The 23413-nt window shown below is 44.7% G+C and overlaps 1 protein-coding gene across 1 annotated transcript; it reads left to right on the plus strand.

Annotated features, from left to right (window-relative positions):
• The first annotated feature begins 262 nt into the window (after positions 1-262).
• Positions 263-5653, plus strand: LOC117973692 (zinc finger protein 346-like). The gene is made up of 7 exons (XM_034926768.2): positions 263-389; positions 2219-2322; positions 2912-3007; positions 3434-3581; positions 3727-3942; positions 4147-4246; positions 4661-5653. The coding sequence occupies exons 1-7, from the start codon at positions 335-337 to the stop codon at positions 4818-4820; spliced, it is 879 nt and encodes a 292-aa protein (XP_034782659.1). The 5' UTR covers positions 263-334; the 3' UTR covers positions 4821-5653.
• The last annotated feature ends 17760 nt before the right edge of the window (positions 5654-23413 follow it).

The following is a 23413-nucleotide window of genomic DNA, read 5'->3' on the forward strand; positions in this document are numbered from 1 at the left end:
TTAGTGCAGATAAGTACGGCACTCCAACAGCAACGAACAATTTATGAAAAACATTAAATAATAAAACAAGGGTGAGGGGGTCAAGGAAAAAAAGCGCTAGCGCTATCTCTATCTTGTTTGTGTATTGTACTCTACATATTGTTCATAAAACGGTTTACTAAATACAAATACAAATACAGTTTCACAGACTTGCCGGTCTTTCTATGGTTCGGCTCGGTTTCTATGGTGACCCGCTCGCGCATGCCCCCCCCCCCCCTCTCGTCTTCATTCGGAGCTCTCGCGATGGTTTGTCATTCTCGGCTTCTGCGCTGTTGTGTCGACTGGGTCTGCGAAGATGGACGACGAACAACAAAACGGAGCGGTTTCTTTACCGAAGGGGGCTGCGGCGGGTAAGCTGGTTTAGCCGGGGTGTGTGCGGTTCGGGGACTAGTTAGTTTGACAGCAGTCTCTTTAGACAGAGCTATGGAGGTCAGCGTCGCCCGCTGGGACACCGCTGTGTTTATCTTCTCGTGTGCGCGCAGCTGTGATGCTAAATGAATGAACCGCAGCGATGCTTCGATGTGTGTTAGATACACAACGCCAAGGTCGGCTACAGGACGGCAGAGATGAGGGGGGTTGCAATTCTGAGGGTTTGTAGTTTGCCTAAGAAAATTGGGATTAACGTCGCTTTTGCAATTCGTTGTGGTAATGAAAAACAACAAACACACCGCAAATCCAGACGTGCCTGTGTCTAAATGTATAAATAGCGCATCATTTTGACAACCCCGAGACGCTGCTTCTTGCAGGGACACTGCTGCTCGTATATCCCCTTGCTTAGGTCACGAGTTTGTATTAACAATTTTAAAACGGTTTGTGCGAACTCTGTGGAGTTCGAGAAGTTGCACTGCCATAACTTTGGGGGAAAAAAAACAAAACAACATATGTATTGTAAAATGGTGCAGATACATAGATATGACAGTTAAGGTGGTGCGATTGTGCACACAGTGACTGACGGGGATATTGCTGTTGCATGGAAGAGTGTATGGCTGCAGAACGAAGGCTCCGCACAGGGTAGTGCTGCGTGCGCAACTCGTAATAAACGTCATTAGACGCTACAGTCCGATCACTTGATAAGGGTGATACATTTTGGTACTAAAACAAATCTTATTTCATAAAAACAACCTAAACCAAAGGTTCGTAGTTTTCTTAAAATAGATTTGCTTGGATTATGTTATGTGCAATACTACTGCTGTGCTGTAGATGAGTGTCTGGGCACAACAGTGAACACATTGAAAAAACAGGCACACAAAACGAAGATGACACAGACTTACCTAACCTGCCCTTGTCCAATTTAATTTAACCTATAAATAGCTGGCCTCTCCTCTCTTCTGCAGCAAGGAATTAATCTCAACTGACAATAGAACAAAAAAAGAGAGAAACCAATGTGGTCCTGGACAGCCCATCCAGCAGTGTCATATTTTAAGTAGTGGATGTCAGCCAGCTGTGATGTAATGGAAGCACCATAACAGAACACTGTACTCTGAGTTTAAACACTTTCAGTAGACAGGTACACAGCACGTCTGTGTGGCTGTTCAAGCCATTCCGGGCTTTACAGTATCTGAGCTTCTTTTAGCCCTGTCTGAGCTCACAGTGAGGTCAGCAACGTGTCCCGCATCCATTGCAACATGCAAAGATAAAATGATGGTTGAGCATTACAGCTGCAGTATTTACTGGACCATTCCTGAGATTAACCCTTTCAGTCATGGTGGGACCTCAAGGCCTTATCTTTGCAGCGTATGTTAACCTATGCCATTGGAAATCACGCTGGAGCCTCGCGGGACTCCATGTTCCCAGTCTGAGGTACTGTGTAAATATGTCAAACATTTTGTGGTCCTGTTAATGTATACTCAATACAGGAGTTACTTCTTCAGCACAACAAAAATAATTCAGGACTTTATTGGCTGGTTTCACAGACCCAGATTAACACTAATCTTGGTTTACCTTCCCTAAATTAACACTGGCTAGTTCAGGACTAGTGCTAATCAGGGTCTGTGAAACCGGCCAAAAGGGTTTAGGATTTTTAACTAGAAAATAACCAGCTGATGTTGTTCCAGTGGAGTTCTGGAGACTGCTTGGCAGGACTACAGGAGTCATGTTGACCACCGTACGAGGGAACAGCTAGAAAATGTTAAAAAAAAAAAAATGCAGATTTATCAGATCTGCTGTTTTTCCCTTGCAGTGAACAAAATGATCAGAGAAAACAGTGATATCTTCTCTGACTCCCATTGCAAAGTGTGCAGCGCTGTTCTCATCTCAGAATCACAGAAACTTGCACATTATCAGGTAACAGCTTACTAATTTAAAATATATATATATATATATAAGGATCCCCGAGTGGCTCATCCAGTTAAAGCGCTGACGCTGGAAGCGCAGGATGAGTCACACAGCTTGGACGGCGCCAGTTCGTGTCTGGGATGTGCAAAGAGGCCGGACTTTGCTGGGGAATCCGAAGGGGGCGTCACATTAGCTCTGATGCTCCCAGGGTGGGGGGTGGGAAACCGGCAGGGATTGCTTCTCCTCATCGCGCAACAGCGAACCCTGCTGGCCAGACAAAGAGCACATTCAGAGTGGATAAGAGGCAGGGCTGATCTCTGTTCTCCGGGATCGGTAGCCCGCCCACCTCTGCTCTGGATGGCTCGGTGTAAAAGCGATTCTGGCTTTAGGCTTGTGAGATCGGAGGACGCTCACATGCTATCAGAACGTCTGTGCTGTGTGGGGACCCGCTGCGGTGAGGAGAAAAAAAAACATTATTGGGCATTCCAAATTGGGGGAAAATAAATAAAAATTGGTCTCCTATTAATTTAATTGTGTAATGCATGAAAAGTCATTGAGGGGTTTTGGCACTTACAGTCTGCACTCTCTTTCTGTGTAGAGTATGAAACATGCAAATAAAGTGCGCCGATACCTGAGTATCCACAAGGATGAAGAACCTGTGGTGAAGAAGTTCAAACCACCATCGCCTAGCAATGTAAGATATGGCTCTGTTTCCACTAGCAAATTGTTGGTTTGGTTTTAAAATTTCCCACTGACCCACATTTTTCAAGGTTGTCCATTTTATAACGTGAAACTTCACTGCACAATGGGGCATTGTGCACTAGTCTCTGTAAGTCTCCTTGGATAAAGGAGTCTGCTAAATAAACTCATAGTAATAATAATAATCTATTGGCAATCGCAGTGCAACAGTAATATATTTCCCCCAGTCAGCTGTGAGGAATCTCTTCAAAAGCAGTTCCTGCTGGAATTAGGTTGTTAGTAAGCATGGCAAATAATGATGATCTGAGCACAAACAACACTAGAGAATCGGACAGGAAGTAGGACGTTCGGATATTGGGTAAATGTATGTCACGCACAGGGTCCTGTTTTAAAGTACCGTGTGTTCTTTGTTTTTCTTCAGGATAGCAGTAACGGGGAGGAGGATCGAATGAAGGCCTGCCCGGTTTGCAACATGACCTTCTCTTCCCCTGTTGTGGCTCAGTCCCACTACCAAGGCAAGGTTCACTCCAAAAACCTGAAGCTGAAAGAACAGGGCATCCCTGAAAAAGGTGAGGGGGGTGGGGAGGGGGCATGGCACTGCTTTTTGGATATCTGTCTGCCTTTTGTTCGAATTACTTCTTTATAAGTTACAATGTTTCTACCCTACCCCTGTCCCGTTGATGATCGATGTCCTATTTGTTGCCCCCGCTTTAGTGTACCCACAGTCGAAGACCGTCCCGAAAAAGCCCTCGCCTGTGAGTGCGCCCCCAGAGGTGTCGGCGGGCAACGACCCTGAGAAGTTCTGCTCCATCTGCCATGCCTCCTTCAACAACCCGCTCATGTCCAAGCAGCACTATGTGGGCAAGAAGCACAAAAAGCAGATGACCAAGGTGAAGCTCATGGAGCACTTTGGCCCCTCCTCTGCACCCGGTAAGCAGCTCTCAGAAGCTCACACAAACCACAGTCCTGCTGTCCTTAGGAATTCGCTGGTGTGTAACACATGCAAGCCAGCTACTATCTACTACTACCTTGTCCTTGGACGTGTGCGTCAGCATGGTGCTGCTCATACAAGCGCATGTGGGGTTTTAATGCACTGGCATTTACAGAGCAGTGTTTGTGTTCTTCTCTCCGCAGCTTCCACAGTGAAAGGCTACCCGTGCTCAGTGTGTAACATCGAGCTGAACTCCGTAGAGCAATACCAGGCACACATCAGCGGTGCCAAACACAAGAACAAGTAAGTGCCGTTCAGGGGTCTTTATTCATAATGTCCATTGCATTTGCTTTTCAGCATCATTGTTGAACATTTTGTGTGTGCAAAAAAAAAAACCCAAAGGCATCCAACCCGGGGTTTATTCAATTGATCCAATACTGCCGCTGAGATCATTCAAATGTGTCTACCAAGGTTATGAAGATCAAACATCCAACCAGGCATGATGCGAGTCTGTAAAAACAGGACACACTTCACACAGAGAGAGAGATATGGAGTGTGTATGGAAAGGGTTGCCAAGAATGTTGTTTAGCTTCCTCTCTAAAGTAAACTTACTTGGCTGTAGCCACGCTTTGCAGCAGACTGCAGTGGGGTATTAGGGGGTCTGGGTTTGAGATGTTGGGTGTGATTGCTGAACAAAAGCATATTCTTTGTTGACAGTGTGACTGGGAAGAAACAGGCAGCCTCCTTCGTTCGCCAGGCTGCCTCCTTCGTTCGCCAGGCAGCCGCTCCACCAGCGGAGCGCCAGTTCTTTCCAGATCTCCAGCCACGGCAGGATGAATACAGGGGCTATGGGGGCTACAATGAGCAGTACCCCTGAAAACACACCCAGCGTTCCTCCTCCTCCTCCCCCACCAGTTTTAGAGAAAGCGCTGCTTCCTTTTCTTTCTTTTTTTTTTAATTCTCGGAAACGGGCGAGCTTCAGAGCGCTTGGACGTTGGCTCAGATTAAGCTCCATTCTAATCCCTGTTTTTTTTTTTTATTAATTCTGTTTTAAGTTGTGGACTAGTTTGTGAAGTGGCTGTTATGTCACAATGCTCATCAAATTGTTTTATACATATGGTCTGTCTTTAAAAGAAAAAGGAGAAGGAAACATGTTTGGCACAGGGGATGGTTTGTTAGGTTTGTACAGCTCTGGCCAAAAGTTCGAATTTTAGGATTGAAAAAAAAAACAAACTATGAACATAATTTAGATCTTTTATTTGGCATCATGTAATCGAAAGGAAGTACATAATGATATCGCAAAAGTCTACCGAAAGCCATCGTAGCAGTACAGTATTTCATGTTCGATTTTTAAATCTCACATTTGTTAAGTATATGGAAAACTACAAAGCGGTGTGTAATTCAATAAGTTAACGTACCATTATTCAACAGGTTTCATTCAACTTTGTGAAGCACAGTTTGTTAATTCTATAGGGTGATGCAAAACTTTTGGCCATAGCTGTAGTATGAAGCATTGCAGTGTGAACAATATTATTAATATTATTAATGTTTTGCGCATTATAGCTCCACCTGTCTTTGGCTATACAGTACAAACTATAAATCCTTGTCAACTTTGCTTCATGGAACATCGGAATTGTATCTCAGATCTGAGGAACACCTTTTCCAAAACTACACATGATACAATTACTGAAATTAAACACGTGCCCTTTACCCTTTATTGTGATGCTTTTTTAATACATAAAACCTCATTTTACATAACCTAATTTAACCTTTTTTAATGTGAAATTTGGATAAACTTAATTCAAATTGGATTAAGCTTGCTTGTCTCTAAATCCACTTTTCTTGTTTGGTTGATAATTGAGTGAAATCTCCAGGTCTATTGAAGTGTTTTCTCCAGTCACCCTACATGTACAGTACATGCTAGCTGTGGTGAGTAAACCAAGGCAGCTTCAAGTCAGCCGTATCCTTGACTGCCAAGCAGTGATTAACAGTACTGTGTTCATAGTTTTGTTTTTAGAGAAAAAGCTGCTAGTAGTTCTACATTTTGCTTTTGTCTCGGCATTTAAAAGTGTAACTTGTGTGAATCTCTGTGCTACTTTGCAGTAGTGTGCTGGTCCTGTGTTTGCATCCTTCGCTGGCTGCATCCAGTCCACAGTAATGATGGTACACATGGATAAGCTTGGATATAAATGTGTACATCAGGGATGGAAATAAGACTCCCATTGCTTTGCAGTTTGAGCCATTCCTGGTTTTATTAGGAGTTTAATAAGACTTCCCTGAGCTTATTACCTATACGCTTAGGCTCATCATCAAGCTTGTAGTAAAACCTGGGATGGTTGAAACTGCTAAGGGAGTCTGTTATTTCCATCCCTGTAGATAACATCAAAATAATCAATAAATCACTGAGACGAAACATACTTTTACCATAATTAGACAGAGAATTACGCAGATGCCACAAGAGCATTTTAAATAAATCTGCGATTTCAGTTTTATAGTTTTATTTCATAAAAATATCAGTTAAAACTCACCTGTGTCTGTGTAAAATGAGTTACAAATTCCTTCTTGCACCTATGTCTAAACCTTCAGCAGCAGGACTGGCTTCCGTTGGCTATTTCTCACAGCTGTCTTTATAACAGTGAATGATAGAATCAGAATCTGTACGTGCCAGTGGCGAGATTAAGCTGGGAGTATGCAATTATAGACATTGAATATGATCTGTACATTTACAGGAAGAAAACAGTACGAGGCACCTCTATGCTAATTAAAACTTGCTGTGTACTAATGCAAAATGGTTCTTTCTATTTTTTAGTTTCCATTTTTTTCTCTAGTTTAAGATGTGGTAGAGTAGCATTTCTGTTCTCTTATACAGTTGGACAGCAGATGGCGCACTGGTACTGGATAAAGTTCTGTTTTTCTTGTGAGGATTTTGGGTGGACAAGAGCGCTTCTGTCTCACAAAATCAGAAGACAATATTACCCCATCAGAGACACGGTCAACTGTGCATATTAACATATTACAAATTGTGTTTTAATTAAAAAAAAAAAAAAAAAAAACACAGACTTAATGCAGTTATCCAATTTGGCAACAAACAAAAAGTGTACTAGCAAGTTCTGTAATGTGGTGTTTTGATTGGCTGAAAGTGGATTCATGGTTTATAATTTAGTGTAGACAGCCAGACTCTTAGCGGAGAATGGCCCTGTACTGTAGCTAGCTTGTGCCAGCATGAGCATGGCCATACACCGATCTGTCTTGGGCAAGGGGATGGTCAGAGACCCCTGGTGTCCTGCAAATGTGTTTGATTCCCTTGTGTGGTGTGCTTGTAGTTCATTTTAACAGTTTATCTTATAGTTTGATTTCCATAGAACCCAATCCCAGAGTTATTGTTAATAAATCTGCAGTAAAACCTACAGAAGCAAGTTCAGAATCCAAAGAATTAAAAAAGAAAAAAGATTAAATTCGGGGGGGGAGGGGGGAGCGGACATGCTCATTCAAAAATATGAGTTCATGGTTTTTTGCGTATTTTCTTTAACTAAATGAGACGTAAATCTCCTGCCTATTTATTTTTTAATGCGCTTAGCCGAACAAAAGAACTCAGTGTTCCCATGTGCTGGCACTGCGACAAGTTCCATTCATAAAAAAATAAAAATAAACTGAGCACTTTCTCTCCCTTCTCTGATAACATCTATTTCCACTAAGGGGGCGGTGCCTGTGTCTCTCTATTCAGAGGCTGGCCAGACAGGGAGCGAGAGTCACCGCAGGACTGGAACCTTGCTTCCTGCCAGGCGCCAAGGTGTATAAACACTGCGCCGCTTCTCTAGCTGCTACACAGAGCTCATTAACAGAGTGGCGGAGGGGGCGGCGTACACTAGGGGGAGCCAGAGTACACTGGTCTCACTGTTCTCCAGAACTGCCAGCATGCAAACATAAAGGGACAATTCTCTTGCATTGCTCAGTGGTTTTATTTTATATAAGCACCCACTAGGGAAAGGATTCCATATGTGAGACGTTGCATCTTTAGTATATAAAGATGTATACAGTACAGTAAGGGTATATATCATGAAGGAAGTACTTTTAAGTGCATCTAGCTTTTTAAAAGTGTAATTTTCTTCTAAATAGTGTTTGTGTTTCCCCAAGTTACTTTTCCTAAATTATTTTTTTTGGTATAAATTCCTGATTTTTTTTTTCTTTTTTCTTTTAAGTAGTTCAGTACAGTAGTACAACTTTTTTTTTTTTTTTTTTTTTTTAAGTAGCAGAAATTGGTCTGCATGCATTTCTGGAAAACGCTGCTCCCTACTGGTGAAACACTAGCTGTAACACCTCCCCACAGAAACACAGAGACCCTCGTTACACCTCAGTAGAGGGACATTGTTAACCTTGTGTGATTGTGAGTGGCTGTGTCTATTCAGGGGTGTCAATAGAGAGGGGGTGCAAAGCACAGATCCCCCCCCCCCCCCCCCCCCCAAGTAAAATCTGCAGTGACTTCACCCCAAGAAAAAACACAAACGCAGAAGCAATTTGTTTATCAGCCAGCAGGTGCCTGTACAGATATTGAGATCTGAAAGGTGAAAACACTTCCATTGCTAAACCAAGGTTATGCATTTCTGATCCATCGTGTGTGTGTGTGTGTGTGCGTGCGTGCGTGCGTGCGTGCGTGCGTGCGTGCGTGCGTGCGTGCGTGCGTGCGTGCGTGCGTGTGTGTGTGTTTGCACACAGTACATGTGTTTTGCATGTCAAGTGCAGGCTCCGGTGCTTTGGTGCAGTAATGTGTTAGTTTAAGATTCTGCCACTATTATTTTCTATTTAATTATAGAAGTGTTTTGTTTTTTTTTAAATGCCAACCCACTGTGCCACCATGCCCCTGGTGTTCAGCGTTTTTAGGATTTATTTGTGGAAACATCGCTAGGAGCTCGAGGTTTCTCAATAGACCATACCCCTGCCAAGAGCTGTTCCCGGGGGGGCTGGCAGGATCAGTCCAGCCAGACAGACTACCTGATCAGTGCCTCTGGGGAGCAAGCAATTCAGACAATATAACCACTTTTGTTTATTGCCCGTAAATTGCTTCAAATCTCTTGACAGACTGAGAATAAAATTCCATTCAGCGAGCAGGACTGACTGAAGCTGTCTGCTCATACTCCCCTAGAACCCAGCTTTAGAGCAAATGCAAAGCTTTCGCCCTCTTCTCTGAAACAGTTTACGACACAAGAACGGGAATCGGACTGCTCCTGTCTGCAGCAGGTTGTTTTTTTATTTGTGGATAATCATTTCTTTTAAACTTTAAGTGCTTGAAACAAACTCCTTAGTTTTATGAAATGTATTTTATAGGTGTGGTGTGGGGGATATTGGACAATCCCTCTGAAAGGGATTGTTGGCATATCTGTAGTAAATAGTGACTAATAGGGGCTGGGAGGCCTGGACGACCTTTATTGAGTATTGCTGCAAATCTCACTATTACGTTGTTTAGAATTAAGGAGGGACTGTCTCTGTAGTAGTAACCTTGACAGCATCAGGACGGCAGGTAGCAGCTTGTGTTTTGAGGTGGTTGTTTTTTTGTGGGGCTAGAGGGCGAACTGAAACATTAGTTTATGATAAAGAAGGAGGAAGAGTTTAAAAGAGCTCTGCCCCCCATTAATCAGCCAATGACAGGTCTGCTAAGAGGAGAGTGAGAGGGCCCTGTGTTTGCACTGGGAGTGCAAGGGGCCAGGATGTGGGGGCTGAGGGCTTGGAGGGTCTGTAACAGGAGTGAGAGCAGATGGGAGTGGTGATAAAAGATCAGGGGGACTCCATTCAGAGCTCTATCTCTGCAATTAATAGGTTATTGTCAGAAATGGAGGCAGACGGGGGGTCATCGCCACGCCACAGCGCTTCATTCAGGAACAAAAACGTATCTTGGGAATGGCCGATCGTGTGGACAGAAGGGGAGGGGCCAGGGTCAGACTGCCTGCCTTTACTCTCCTATAGGGTTACGCAATGGAAATGACAAACCCACATTTACACAGCAGGCCTGGAGGCCTAATAGTTAGAGCTGAGGGACTGGGAGGCAGTGTAGCCTAATGGTTAGAGCTGAGGGACTGGGAGGCAGTGTGGGCTAGAGGTTAGAGCTGAGAGACTGGGAGGCAGTGTGGTCTAGTGGTTAGAGCTGAGGACTAGGAGGCGGTTTGGCCTAGTTCGTTGGTGAACCAGTTCTTGTATCACAACTGATTATGCTTGGGAATTGGACCACACATATGAGCAGACAATATAACATTGACTTTGTTCCAGTAAAGGGTCTTGTGAACCTGCATGACCAGCTGAAAACCAGCACTGCCAGACTGGGCCGGGCGCTAGTCATTGCAACAGGGATGGGAAAGAAAGAAAAGTCTTTTAGCAGCTGGGTTTTAAAAGAGGGAGAGAGAGAAGCTTGTGAACGTGAGTGTGAATTCCTGTGCTTGTTTCCAGTAAACAGCGAGTGCTGAGAGAAGCACAGCCTGCCCTGGGCTGGGAAGGTAGGTGTGATGTCACCATGGCTAATGGCACACCTGTCCCCAGTTGGGGGAGATTAGTTCTCATGTTCTTTTGAACTTTGTGCCAATAAGAAATATCATACAAATAAAATAAATAGAAAAAAACATGGATGCAGAATTGTAAAAAGATTGCAATTGGCATCATTCAAATGTGCTTGTGTGTGTGTGTGTTTGTCTGTCTGTGTGTTTGTGTGTGTCTGTGTGTTGCTCCCTCGTTGCAGTGACTAGTTAAAGAATAACGACTTGATTATTGTTTGTTAAAACATGCCTGCTTCCTCTGAAAAGCAGTTGTACTTGAGCGAGGATTTCTGTGAATGAAAGGAGTGTGTGAATGCTCAAGAGGAGATTAATGATTGACGGGGCAGGGCGAATGCCAGTACACTTGTGAATAATTTTCAACACCGCGGTTGTTTGGAGAGAGGGAGAGAGGGAGAAGGGGAAAGAGAGGGAGGGTGGAAAGTAGATGAAGGCAGATTCCCAGTGCTAATGTAAACACCTGCATGCCTGCATACCTGCGCTGTGCCCCTCCCTTCATGTTGAAGGGATGATGATACCAGCATGAGACCCAGAGAACACTAAAGAGATGTCATCTCCTCTTCTATAACTTCCCCTACTTGACAGCTTTGCACAGAGAGGGAGATTAGTGTATTCCTGGAACAGATAAACTCACTCAGTTTATCCATACTCTAGAGATACTTTAAAGCTCTTGTCACTGAAGAACCCAGCTATAAAGTAAAGGAAGCCAGTACGTTCAAGTAGCTCTGGAGTTTGGACTAGTAAGTGATAGGCGCTAATGCACTGGGAGGCAGTGTGGTCTAGTGGTTAGAGCTGAGGGACTGGGAGGCAGTGTGTTCTAGTGGTTAGAGTTGAGAGACTGGGAGGCAGTATGGTCTAGTGGTTAGAGCTGAGGGACTGGGGGGCAGTGTGTTATAATGGTTAGATCAAGGAAAACTGCTTATGTATGGAAAAATAGATTTCTGAGCAGAAGGGGTTAAACATTGTTAGTTTGCAGCCAAACTTCACCCAACAGTAATCTTTTGCATGCTGATCTTGGTATTTTCACACATAATCGCTTCCCTACTTATGTAGCTCGAATGGGGATTATCACAAACGTTTCTCTCACCCCAGTAAAAAAAAAAAAAAAAAAAAAAAGTATTTCATAGAGTCTGTTTTCAGAGCAGCTCTGTTGGTGCAGGTGGTTCCAGGGTTCAAATTACCCAGCGGAGAAAGTTTCTCTGGCTCTCCCCTTCCCCCATGATCTGCACATTCCTCAGCATTACTTCAAATTCTAATGACAGATGGACACATTCTCTCTGCCCTCCTCTGGTCAAGGATAAATGGAGCAACATGTGAGCAAACAGTTAAGTGCAGCACCTGTTCAGACAGGGGGCCAGGCCATACCTCTTAAGAACCTCACTTACCTGGAGTCCTACAAACAGCACTGCCCTCCAGGGGTGTTTGCATGGGGTATGAAGACCCCGCAGTGAAACTGACCCTCACTGTAAATCTGGCCAGAGATGGAAATAAGACTCCCATTGCATATAACTAGGCAGCGCTGCTCCCTCAGCCCTAACAATGGCCTCATTGAGATCCGAGGGCTCTGTGTTTGTAGAGCAGTGAAACAAAAGGGTGCGTTTGTTTCAGCACCTCCACGTACCAATCCAGAAGATGCAATTAAACCCCAAACGCACCTGATCCACAGTGTTGGAGCATAAAACAGAGTGTGGGTCTAACTAAAAGAAACTGAAGACACTTTTAATTACACTCCCAGTGTGTAGATTAAAACCTATTACCACACAGTCACAAAGCTGTCTCTTCAAAGTAAATGAATATTAATTACAGATATAATAAGAGCATACATTACTATAGTAACCCTTGCAGGTGGACTCGGTCACTACCCCGTGTCAGCTAAGCTCATCTTGTCTCATTGGTGTTGAAATGCATAATATTGTACTAATTAACGCTAAGCCACTGTTGTAGGAGACATACACATCGAAGCCCGTCATTATCAGTATTGTTAGTTTGAACTCAATAACAGGGTTAAGAATAAAATGGTGCACACTTACCACGGGATCATAGGCTTAGTGATCATAGAGTGGTCTGGCCCGGTGTCACGCTGTGTAACACAGGCAATGCTGTGCACACAGACCCTCCACATTTACACTTCCAGCATTCACACAGTACTGACAGCACAAGCTCTCGACTTGCCCAGTATTGAAGCAGCACACAGGAGAGCCGAGATCCAGCCTGAATATGAGCACACTCTGACAAGCAGGGTTTGTTTGAGCAGGCTTGCTAATCAGGAGAGTGCCAGTCTCCTATAAAGCATGCATGGTGCATACGAATGATTGTATGCAGAATAGTGGGTGTAACGAGAAAGTGGTAAAAAAAAAAAAAATGCACGACTCCTAAGAGGACCCGCAATTAACGACTTCCCCAGCTCATTTTCTACAATAAAAGTGCAGCTGATCCCTGACAGTTCGGGCTCATGCACAGTCGGTTGCTTTGCTACGGTTTGCTTAACCTCCCCACTCCAGCTGTATTCACACACACACAATCGGATGCCACCCCCGCTGCTAAAAACTCACTTAAGAAGCTTAAGCAAGCTAAAGAACAAGAAAACTGAATGAACAGACGATTGGAGGAAGGAATTCATAAATGAAAGAAAGAATGAGTGCATCCTCCTTTACCTTCCCCGAGGGGATCAAAGACTTTTGGAGGGAAGGGGAGAGCAGACCGATTGACTGACCATGGGGCTGGACCATCCGGTTGAGGTTTGGAATTTGTACAGTGTACTAATCCTGTTCATCAGAGCCAGTGACTGAACTGGAGGAAAGCTGTCACACAAGCAATCGGACAGCATCCACAAGCCTGCCCGCTATCTACGCTGGTCTGTACATGTCTCTGGTTCTCCAGCCATCTCCTTGCTCTGGAGTCCTGTCAACAGGTTTCAGGGCGTCATGACAGTAAAGGCCCTGCCCTCCGAAATGAAACCATCTACGCCATCCAATAACGCAGCTGGAAAACAGTGATTATTTCTTCCATGTTCATTTGAAATGTTCTTGCTGGGCACTGCATAACTCCTGCTGGAGAGAAGGCAGCCAGCAGGATGGGTTTATTAAACTCAGCATTTGATGGCGGATGGAGAAGAATAATTGGATGAATGGATCTACAAAGGAATGAAAGCGCTGCCAGAGTAGCTTTGAAAGGAAAAGTTAATCTCGGGAACGCCTGACCTAGCCTCTGAATGCCAGATCCGAAAGCAGCGAGGTGAAAACGCTGCAGAGTCCAGACTGTAGAAATGACACCCAAGTTCATTCTCACATAATGCCCAACGAAACCTATTAGAGCTGAAGCATGTGACCTGGAATCTGACTGAGGAGTGCCTTGCAGATTGCTGTTTGTAGCTTGTTTCTGAACTGAGAACCTTCATGCATGCCAACTGCACTGTGCTGTAGATTACAGTGACAAAATAAGCGATCTGCACTTCTACCCTTATAAAACTTTCCCAGGGTATGTTTGCAGTTGTGCCATGCCTTTCCCATGGCTATACTATGCTTTCACCATAGCTTACCCTGGCTTCCCATGTTTATCAATATGCTTATGTAAATGTATACCTGTAATTGTGCCTTTTGTGCTACACTCTGATCTGGCTGCACAAAGCGAACACTGTCTCAGATTGAAACAATTCTCATATGTGCAAATGAAGATACAAAGCAAGCATGGAGTCACTTGGAGTGGTTACACCAGAGGACTCGGAACCAGGAGATCCAGGGTTTGAACAGTAGCTCAGCCACAGACTCGGAGTGTGCTTGGCTTGGGTGCATCGATTGATCTCAGTTCAGCTGTTGAATGGAGGGTGGTAGCAATACCCCCATCGAAAACAAGATGCTCCTTCTCAGCTGGGCTTACGGTGGCGCAATATAAAAACACAAAGCTGCAGCAGAGCCCACATGCCATACAGGCTGGCTTTGAATGAATGCAGTGTGGCCCTGCTTCCTGCCCGCTGCTATTCAGTTTCATGCTGGATTTCAACACAGAGTCAACGTATTTAGCATAACAGTTGCTGTAGGAAGATGCCAGGATTGTAGACATTTCCTCAGGAAGCAATTGTCTTTACATAATCCCATCCCACCCCCGCCAAAAAAAAAGAAAGAGAAAACACTGGAAAAAAAATGTGGTTTGGTAGCAGAGCTTGCATTTGTTCCTGGATGGATTTACAGGAAACAATTGGCATTGCGATGAGCGCAGAAAATGGAATGCCAAACGAGCTCTGGAAGGGGAGCGTGTAGAAACATGATCGTTGTGTGTGCACGATGTCCTTCAGCCCCAGCAGTACAGATCAGCTCCAGCACTGGGGCTAATTGCACAGTCTGCTTGGTTGTCTGATGAACGCTCGAGGGGGGGGCGGTGAGAAGTGTCTTGTTCAAATTAAAATAACTTGTTGTTGTGAAACCTCATCCACACATCTGTTATGACTTCTGTCAAATCACTTTCCTTGACATGGGAATTAGAAGAGACACACGGATCCAGTTTTAATAGCTACTTTCACCTCTCTGCGGCTGACAGCAGTGCGGAGAGCTTGTTCTGTTGCCATGGTGACACATACAGCAGTTTGCATGACCCCAGCCCAAATCGGGTGGGAAGCACCTTGCGTGAAGTCTAGATCTTGAACAGACTTTTTGGATTGGCTTGGAGAGCCTTGATAATCTAGAATACTGGACTGTGTGTGCATTTCATATATAGTGCCTTTCATGTCTCAAAGCACTTCACAAGGACGGAGAACCCAGCAACATGCTTGCCCCCTGGAGGTGGAAAGGCGCCAGTGCATTTGAGCAATGTATTTACTTTGTCCTGGATGTCAGTGCTGATTGTTGGAATGTGCAGGAGGTTAGATTCAGCCCTGCTCTTCGTTGAATCCTCGCAGTACTGTAATTGCACGGGCTGGTTGACATTTCCTTGAGATGACATCCGGTGCGGTTTGATGTTTTGGTTGTTTTGAGTTTTCGCAGTGGGGTTGGTCAGACAGGACAGTGTCCGATGTGTGAAACGCTACCAGCTGGTAGTAACACAGATGCACCCACCAGCCCCTCTGTGCCCCGCAGTGTTTCTTTAGCAGCACACAGACTGAAGGGGCTCTTTGTCTGTGAGAACCCGATAACAGGATTACCGGCATTCTGGGAAAAGGCTAAGCGTTACTAATTTCTCTGGTTTTAGGGATGCAAACGGGATGAGGAGGGGGAGAGAGTGGCGATTTTAAGTTTACATTTCATAATCCCCTACTTGACAGCGCAGTCTAAAACTTCATATTGTGTCCGTATTGCACATTGAATATTTCCCAGAATACTCACCCTTTTCTCAGAACCTTTGTTTTCTCCGTATGGCGTTGATTCAGCAGAGAGTGATCCATGCACACCATACCATTGTTGCTGTGAGTCCTTGCTTCATTACACATTACACACCACCTTCTTCTCAGCTGCTCAAACACTCCATTCACAGCCATTCCTGGGTGCAAGCACCTAGACTGTACCACAAACAAGCAGCTGCTTGCTGAAGCACAGTAAAGAATCCAAACTGCGTTTGAGGTCCCTGCAAAACCAGCTGATCCGCCCTTCTAACTACACTGCAGACTGAATGCACTGCACTTTAACTGCAGCTTCACTGGAGAGCTTTAGTGAAGCACAGGGATGGAAATCGGCCTCCTATTGCATAGCGGCTTCATTCATTCCGGGTTTCACTGCGAGCTTGATTAGCCCCAGTGTATGGGTAACAAGCTCAGCTGTGTCTGATTAAAATCATGTTAAAAAAACAGGAACGGATCAAACTGCTATGCAATGGGAGTCTTATTTCCTTCCCTGAAGCATGTTGCTTGTTTCATTTCTATAGGCTTTCTTTGTTTAAAATAAGGTTAAATAAAGAAAGTCATTTTTTTCCAGTTTACATAGAAGCTTGGATCTGTTTGAACAGGGTGCAGGTGAAGCCAGAGTTTTGGGGTGATGGTGGAACAGGGGTCTCACAAAAAGCCGCTCGCCACTGAAAATAGAAACAAGACTGGGGAGGGAGGGGTGGGGTGGGGGGGGGGGGGGTCCTGGGTAGCATAAATGAATCAAATAAGAAGTGTGTGATGAAATGGAATCGTTCTCACTCTTACTCACACACAGGCCTGCATTGTGTGCCTGGGAGTGGAACTGATCCGAGGGATAACATGTTCCCAGTGAACACAGTGATTCCTCTGGCAGACCCTCTGTGGCTGGAAGCTAACAGCAGCAGCTCTTGAAGGAAGCCTCCCCCTCACACATACACACACACACACAGACACAGTTTAAGGCTGGTTTCTGCTGTCACACTGGCAGTATAAGCACTTCATTGTTCGTTCACTAAGTGCTGTGAAGTGCTGGCCTGTGTATTCACTGGGTTATGGGCAATCACTCAACCCGACACAGAGCCCTAAACATTTTCATTTTCACCTGTTTTTTTAACCTGACAGCTGATCCTTATCTGTTTATTACCGCACATCCCCCTACCCCTCTCCTCCACCACGGTGCACAGAACATACGAGTGTCCTGGAACAAAAATAAAACCTGACCAGTCCTATCCCCCTCAGCCTGATCCCAGGGCTTCAGCATTGTCAAGGGATTCTGTGGTAGCATTTTAGCATAGTATTATCAGCTGTTCAGAACATATTACAAGACCATAATCACAATAACTAAACTGAACATTTTCAATAATAATTCTGACAGTGGCACATTTAACAAATCCTCTCATGACTTTTAAACACAAATCTATCTCCAGTCTATATGTTGAATGTTATATATTTCAATAATTCCACTCTGCGGACAGTGATCTCTGCCTGATAAGCTGCCTGGAGTTGTGGATTCCACAGTGCACACTGCATTCCGGTGCCTTTCTGCTGAGTTTGCTTGAAGCTTGTCTGTTGATTTCACACAGATATCCTCCTAATCATTTTACACGGTGGGGAGGTTGAGCGGCTATCCATTTTCATAGCTGCAACAAGATATGAAACTATATGTTTTTAAAAGAAAGATGTAAATCCACTGTATCCAACAAGAGCAAACTGATTCACAGTCACCTTTCAAGCATGTGTGACCAACACGTCCCAGCAAACCGAGATTAAAAGAGAAATGTGGACGACACGCATTGCCATGCGGAGCAGCCAGTGTCTGGGAACAAGCTGCAAAGAAACAATACCACAATCCAGTGCATTTTACTAAACCCTTCTGAAACTGTTCAAAGACTGTCCTTCACTCAGCTGTGCCGGTACGTTCCCTCTCGTTTTAGTCTTTCACAAGAAGGAAATCTGCTTATGAAACTGTGCCCAGTTTCCAAGGGTATTCCAACACAGCAAAGCGCTACTGTCCGGTTCTGCAGCTAGGCAGCTCTGGGGCCAAATAATCTATGAACAGGATTTATGCAGCCCTGCCAAAACAAAACGAGCAAGTATTGAGCTGAGTGTGCTGTGTTGGGGAAGTTCATCACATTGGGTCTCATTTAGATTGAGGCTCCAGCTACTAGGACAGGCAGACAGAGAAGCCCTCGCCATTGCACTGTCCAATGGGGACGGGCCATCCTCATCAGCGAGGACAGCCCTGATGTAATACGCTGAGTGTGCAAGGTATTCAAAGGGCTCTGGAGGGCTACATGAGAGGTCCTTAATGACTTTCAGTAAAAAGCAAACAGGCAATCGGCTTTCCATATCGTAAGAGGAATCACCTGCCAACCGAGCAGCTACCCCTACAGTACCACATCCAGCACATTTCCTTCTTGACCCACAACATGAAGGTGCAGATTGTGTGTACTTCAGAATACAAGATGAATACAACACCTTTTTAAGAACTAAATATGCCGTCAAAAAATAAAAAATAAAAGTGCCAAAATATTTAGTTTGTTGTTGACTTTCACCCCGTGTGGAGTTTTGTCTGACTGGAATTAGAAGTATTAAATAAGAATATAGTGAGAGTCAATGAGAAGTCCCCACAAATACAGGAATGCACTGTGGCATTAAAGTGATCCCGCTTCTACTGCTGTGGAGAATAGAGAGAGAGGGGAGAGCTGGGGGGAGTGCACTGAAACTGGAGCCTGAAACAGCTGGTGAGTTTGAATCCGTTCTGAGCCAGCGCTGGTAAGAGCTGTCGATACGGCAATTTATCAGAAGCTGGCAGCTAATGCCCAACACATGCGATTAATGCCTCTGTGTGCTAAGAGCGGGCAGATGGGAGAGAAGGAAAGCGCTCCGACGGTGAGATAATGTGCGCTGACGGAGCCGACGTTTATATTGCTGTTGTATCTGTGCGCAATCACTCACAAATGGAACCTTCTCCTTGCTGGGGGGGGCTTCGTTAAAGGGCATGATCGATGAAGTCAGCATTTACAGAAACTCCACATTCACTTCTCTCAAGATCATTGAGTAGCTGAAGCTGTCTCTGATTTGACCTCCACTTTCTTGGTAGCAGTACTACTAAAATCAGGTATAGTTTCTATACTACTGGGGTCACCTACACTACTTGTGAATGGCAGTAGCAGTGCAGTGTAAATGCAGCAACAAAGCAAGGCTTTAGTAATACATTTGGTACTTTGGGAAGGATTTCTGCAGCTAAATAGATGCAGTCCAACTATATGGTGTGTTTATGATACAAAAACACTTCATAGAGAATTCAGGAATGTGCACAAAAGATTTACATTGGTACATGTAGGTGACTTTAAATGAAAGGCAGTGTAGGGCACAGCTCTGCTGCAGGGCAGAGGGCAGGTGGCATTTCAGCAGGTGGCAGGTGCTGGAGCATCTCGGGGCACCCAGGGGGGGGTGAGACAGCGAGCCCCAGCACTGAAGTGGGTCACAGAGCCGGATTTGTGCCCGCAGTGCCTCCTCTAATCCTCGGTTCCTGTTTTGTTTAAACGCATCGCCCGGAGGAAGCAGAGGATTTATTTGACAATTAGAGAGATAATACCTTCCCGTCAATTACCTGAAAGAGAAGGGGGGAGAGAGAGGGAGCGATCAGTCAGCCTGCACTGGGCCTCAGGCTTTAGATATTCCAGCAGAACGGCTTTCACTCCGGTGCTGTTGTGTCAATAACAGAACTGGCCTCGCCTTGATACCAGCGGCACTCAGAGCTCATTGTGCTCTGAAACTAATGAGGTGTCTAATGGAGTACTGTCTGGAGTGGAGCTGGAAGTGTAGTTCAGCTACACAGCACCAGACGAGGCAAATTGAAGGATTTAAAGCCTCTGTGTTTGACCTCACATTGCCATGTCAATTCAGCTGATCACCGTCGTGGAGTAGTCCCTCAGACTGTCCCTGCTGAGAAATGGGGATCGATTAACCCTGTGTTTCCTATCAAGGCTCTTTCCCCCGAGCCCCCGATCTCACCTCCTGTTGTTTAAACACACAGCTGACTGTTGTATACGACTGCTTTGTGTTGTGCAATACTGCCTGTGGAAGTTCCCTGCTAATCTTTTCATTTTAATTATGTATCCTAATTCCCTACCGATTTCCCACTGTCTACGAGTGACTTGTAATTACAACACTGCTAGCAGCCAGGAGGTCATGGGAAGAAGATGGAAAGAAAAAAGAGGGAAGAAAAAAAATCACTTTATATATGGATTAGTTTGTGCTATTAAACTAATGTAATAGTGCTAATTTCTTTGTGCATGTTATATCATGTATTGTTATTAATTGTTGCATATAAGAACATTGAAAAAATAAACACTGGAAAAGTAAAGAAAGAAGAGAAAAAAAGAAAAGGAGAAAGGAGGGGGAGCGAGGGTGGCGGGCGATCATTCCCACTGAAGGCCATCCAAGAGAAATCCATTCCAATCCCCCACCACACTGAAAAACAGAAAAGCAATAAATTGCAGTGTGAGAAATGTGCCGTGATGACAGGGCCCCTGGACTCCCTCTCAGTCTCGGGTGACCCTGCGTGTTTTCTCAGAGTAACATTGGAAACTCGAGGCCGAGGGGAGAGGGGGCTCCCCTGAAGACGCGGGCAGCTCCAGTGTCCCAGGACTCCATTGTGTGTGACCCTGGGAGCACGGCTAGTTACCTGATCAGCTCTGGAGGCGGGGGGCTCCATCACTTTTATTTATTTACTTATTTTGCAATTCTTTTCCCAGCAGGATAGCTTGTCAGAGACATAGCATCACATTTCCGGCAGGCTGTGTTTATGTGTGTTTGCAGAAGGGGCCTCACTGAAATGGAAGACTACCTGTCTTTAATGTGCTGAGTCTCAAGTCTGCAGTGAATCCTGCAGCAGCAGCAGCAGCGAGACCTAACCAGACAGCACAAGAAATCTGCTTTACTGTAAACAAGAGTCTGACTGGTTAAACAAGGGAGCACATTACAGCTTGCAAAACACTTGAATGGAGAGGCGAGGGCTGGACTTGAAGCACAAAGCAAATGGTTCAAAGAAGAACGTCTTACCATTCAACTGAGGAGCCAGCTCTGTAGTGGAGAGGTCAGCACAGGTCTTGTGCTGATGCTGGTATTATTAATTGATTAGCCACTAGAAGGAGATCCATTAAAGATCCACTCTCAAGGCATTCTGCTACTAAAGCTTGATGGGCAGTGCTTAGTTCTACACACTGTTCTGCTTCCAGGTATTAAAACACTCCCAATTCCTTGTGTGACTGGGATTTTGTATTCGTGATGGGCCAGGGGCAAAATCACCTAGAAATCAAGTGGGTACTACTGGATGGCTGCAGCAAGAGAATTAATGTTGTGTTCTGCAGGTCATTTGAAGTCAACATGCTGGGCAGGTTTCCAGCAATCAGCCTGATCTCAAAGCAGCAAGAAATAGTGCCCGTGCGAGACTGCTATCGATTGCTTAAATACATCGTAACAGATACAGATCTTTAACCTGAGGACAATGCAGAAGCCTGCACACTAGATTTTATTTCCAGAAACACGGTGAAAATAAAAAGCACACAGACGCAAGCTACAATTGGTCCTGCAGATCAGATTAAAAAGAGAAAGTTACTTCTGAAGTGGAGGAGCTGATAATCTCGAGCTCAGCACATCTGTGCGTGATCTCACCACCCTGTTCCCCTGTGAACCTGTAAACATTTTGTCGGCCTGGCTGATGGGAAGATTGGCACCCCTCATTTGCAGCCAGCTATTCTGCACACAAACACCAGCCTCGCACGGAAACACACTTGCACGGAAGCTTGCAGGAGCACAGATGTGTCTCCTGTGTTGTGAAACCAAGTGTTCCAGCCTCTAGTCAGAGGTGTAAGAGTAACTAACCCAGATTGTAATAGAGAACCCCACAAAAGGTACAAACAGCACTCGTGTGATGTAAGCGTGCTTCTTATCGCTGTACTGTTTGCTGCCAGGCAGTGCGAGTTATCAGACTTCATGGAGATACAGCATCATGAGTGTGTGAAAGGAGGCCAGGGCTGCCCTCATCGTTCCAGACAGCTTGTGCTGAATCTTTAACTGCGATTGCTTATCTGCTCCACACACAGGGACTGTACACTGTGGAGGGGAGGGCAGACGTCACAAGGACAACCCGGCTTTCTCTGCAGACTCAGCCCTTGACAAGATAACAAACACTGGAACACAATAGGGTCGTCTATCCTGCTGCCTACACCTGGTCAGAGAGACAGAGGCAGGGGCAGTCTGATAAGGACAGGGACAAACGTATTGATCCCAGCCTCCTCGTTCCAATCAGTTCCACGTGTTCCTGTTTTCCAGAACAAGCAAAGTGTCACAATCAGGGTGGTCGCGCAGGAGGGCATGGATCCAGCTGGTTGTGTTTGAAAGCATTGCGGATTTCTAGGATCTTTTTTGAGTTTTGTTATAATCATGTATCGTGGCCAGTGGACCTGAATAGGCTGGAGTGTTGATCTTGCAGTGGAGCATCAATTTACTTAAACTAAGGAATAGGAACACGGGGAAGACAAAATACCAAAAACAAAATAGGGATATGCAAACTTAGATTTATTTTTAGAATCATCTGTTACAGATGCAGATTTCATTCTTAAAGTTCAAGAGATCTCTTTCCCTGCGACTCACAAACACGCGCATGCCCTCTGACCCCTCTCCTCGCACAGGGCCAAACACTGCTTTACAAAACAATGGGGCTGGAAAATGAATTTAACACTGCAAAATACATCTTTTTATTTTCTTTAATATATAAACCAATAAATTAGGTATACCATAGATCAAAAAGTAATGTCTGTAAAATTGTCTCAAAAGGATGAATAGAAAAAAAAAAACCAAATGAAACACCTTGAAGAACATTGCAGATGTTAACATGACTTTAGAATTCATAAATGGAATGTAGATTTGGAATATCTGTCTCAATAGAATCCAGGCGGAAACATGCAGATACAATATATAGCATCTCCCACAAATCTCAGGGCTGAAATAATATTAGAAAGAAGATACATTTTTAAACGACAATCAGACGAAAGGTTAAAAGGTGAAGGGATGTTGTTTCTTTTGCTGAAATTAATTAAATTCCTTTACATCCTTTGTGTATCACTGAGTATCCTCAAACAAAAAAAAAGAAAAACCGCAGGAAATGCAAACAGCTACATTTCACCAGTTAGTTTCGATATTACTTCACCATGATGTTTACACAGTGATGCACACTGTTTGTACAAGGATTACCATTATATAAACAATGTAAAGAGCAGTTTTCACTGGGTGTGCAGTTACTTCTGTTAGTAAAACATTTCCTACATGCAGCATGATCTACATGCCCAGGAATGGGTGCCTCCACACTGAACACAGAGATCAGCTGAGCCCCAATTTAAAACCCACACATTATCAGATACTCTGCTTCGGTGCTTAGCAGCAACACCAGGGTTCTTTCACAGGATTCCGTATTGCCTCAAGGAATGGAAACTCCCTGAATGGAGTTTGAAGCATTAGCATGTGTGTGTTAAAGATGTGGTCCTGTAATGGCAGGCAGCAGGGAGCATTAACATAATAAGGGCCATGCGATTAGCA

The sequence above is a fragment of the Acipenser ruthenus genome, chromosome 23 (genome assembly GCF_902713425.1).
Source record: "Acipenser ruthenus chromosome 23, fAciRut3.2 maternal haplotype, whole genome shotgun sequence".
Classification (NCBI taxonomy): domain Eukaryota; kingdom Metazoa; phylum Chordata; class Actinopteri; order Acipenseriformes; family Acipenseridae; genus Acipenser; species Acipenser ruthenus.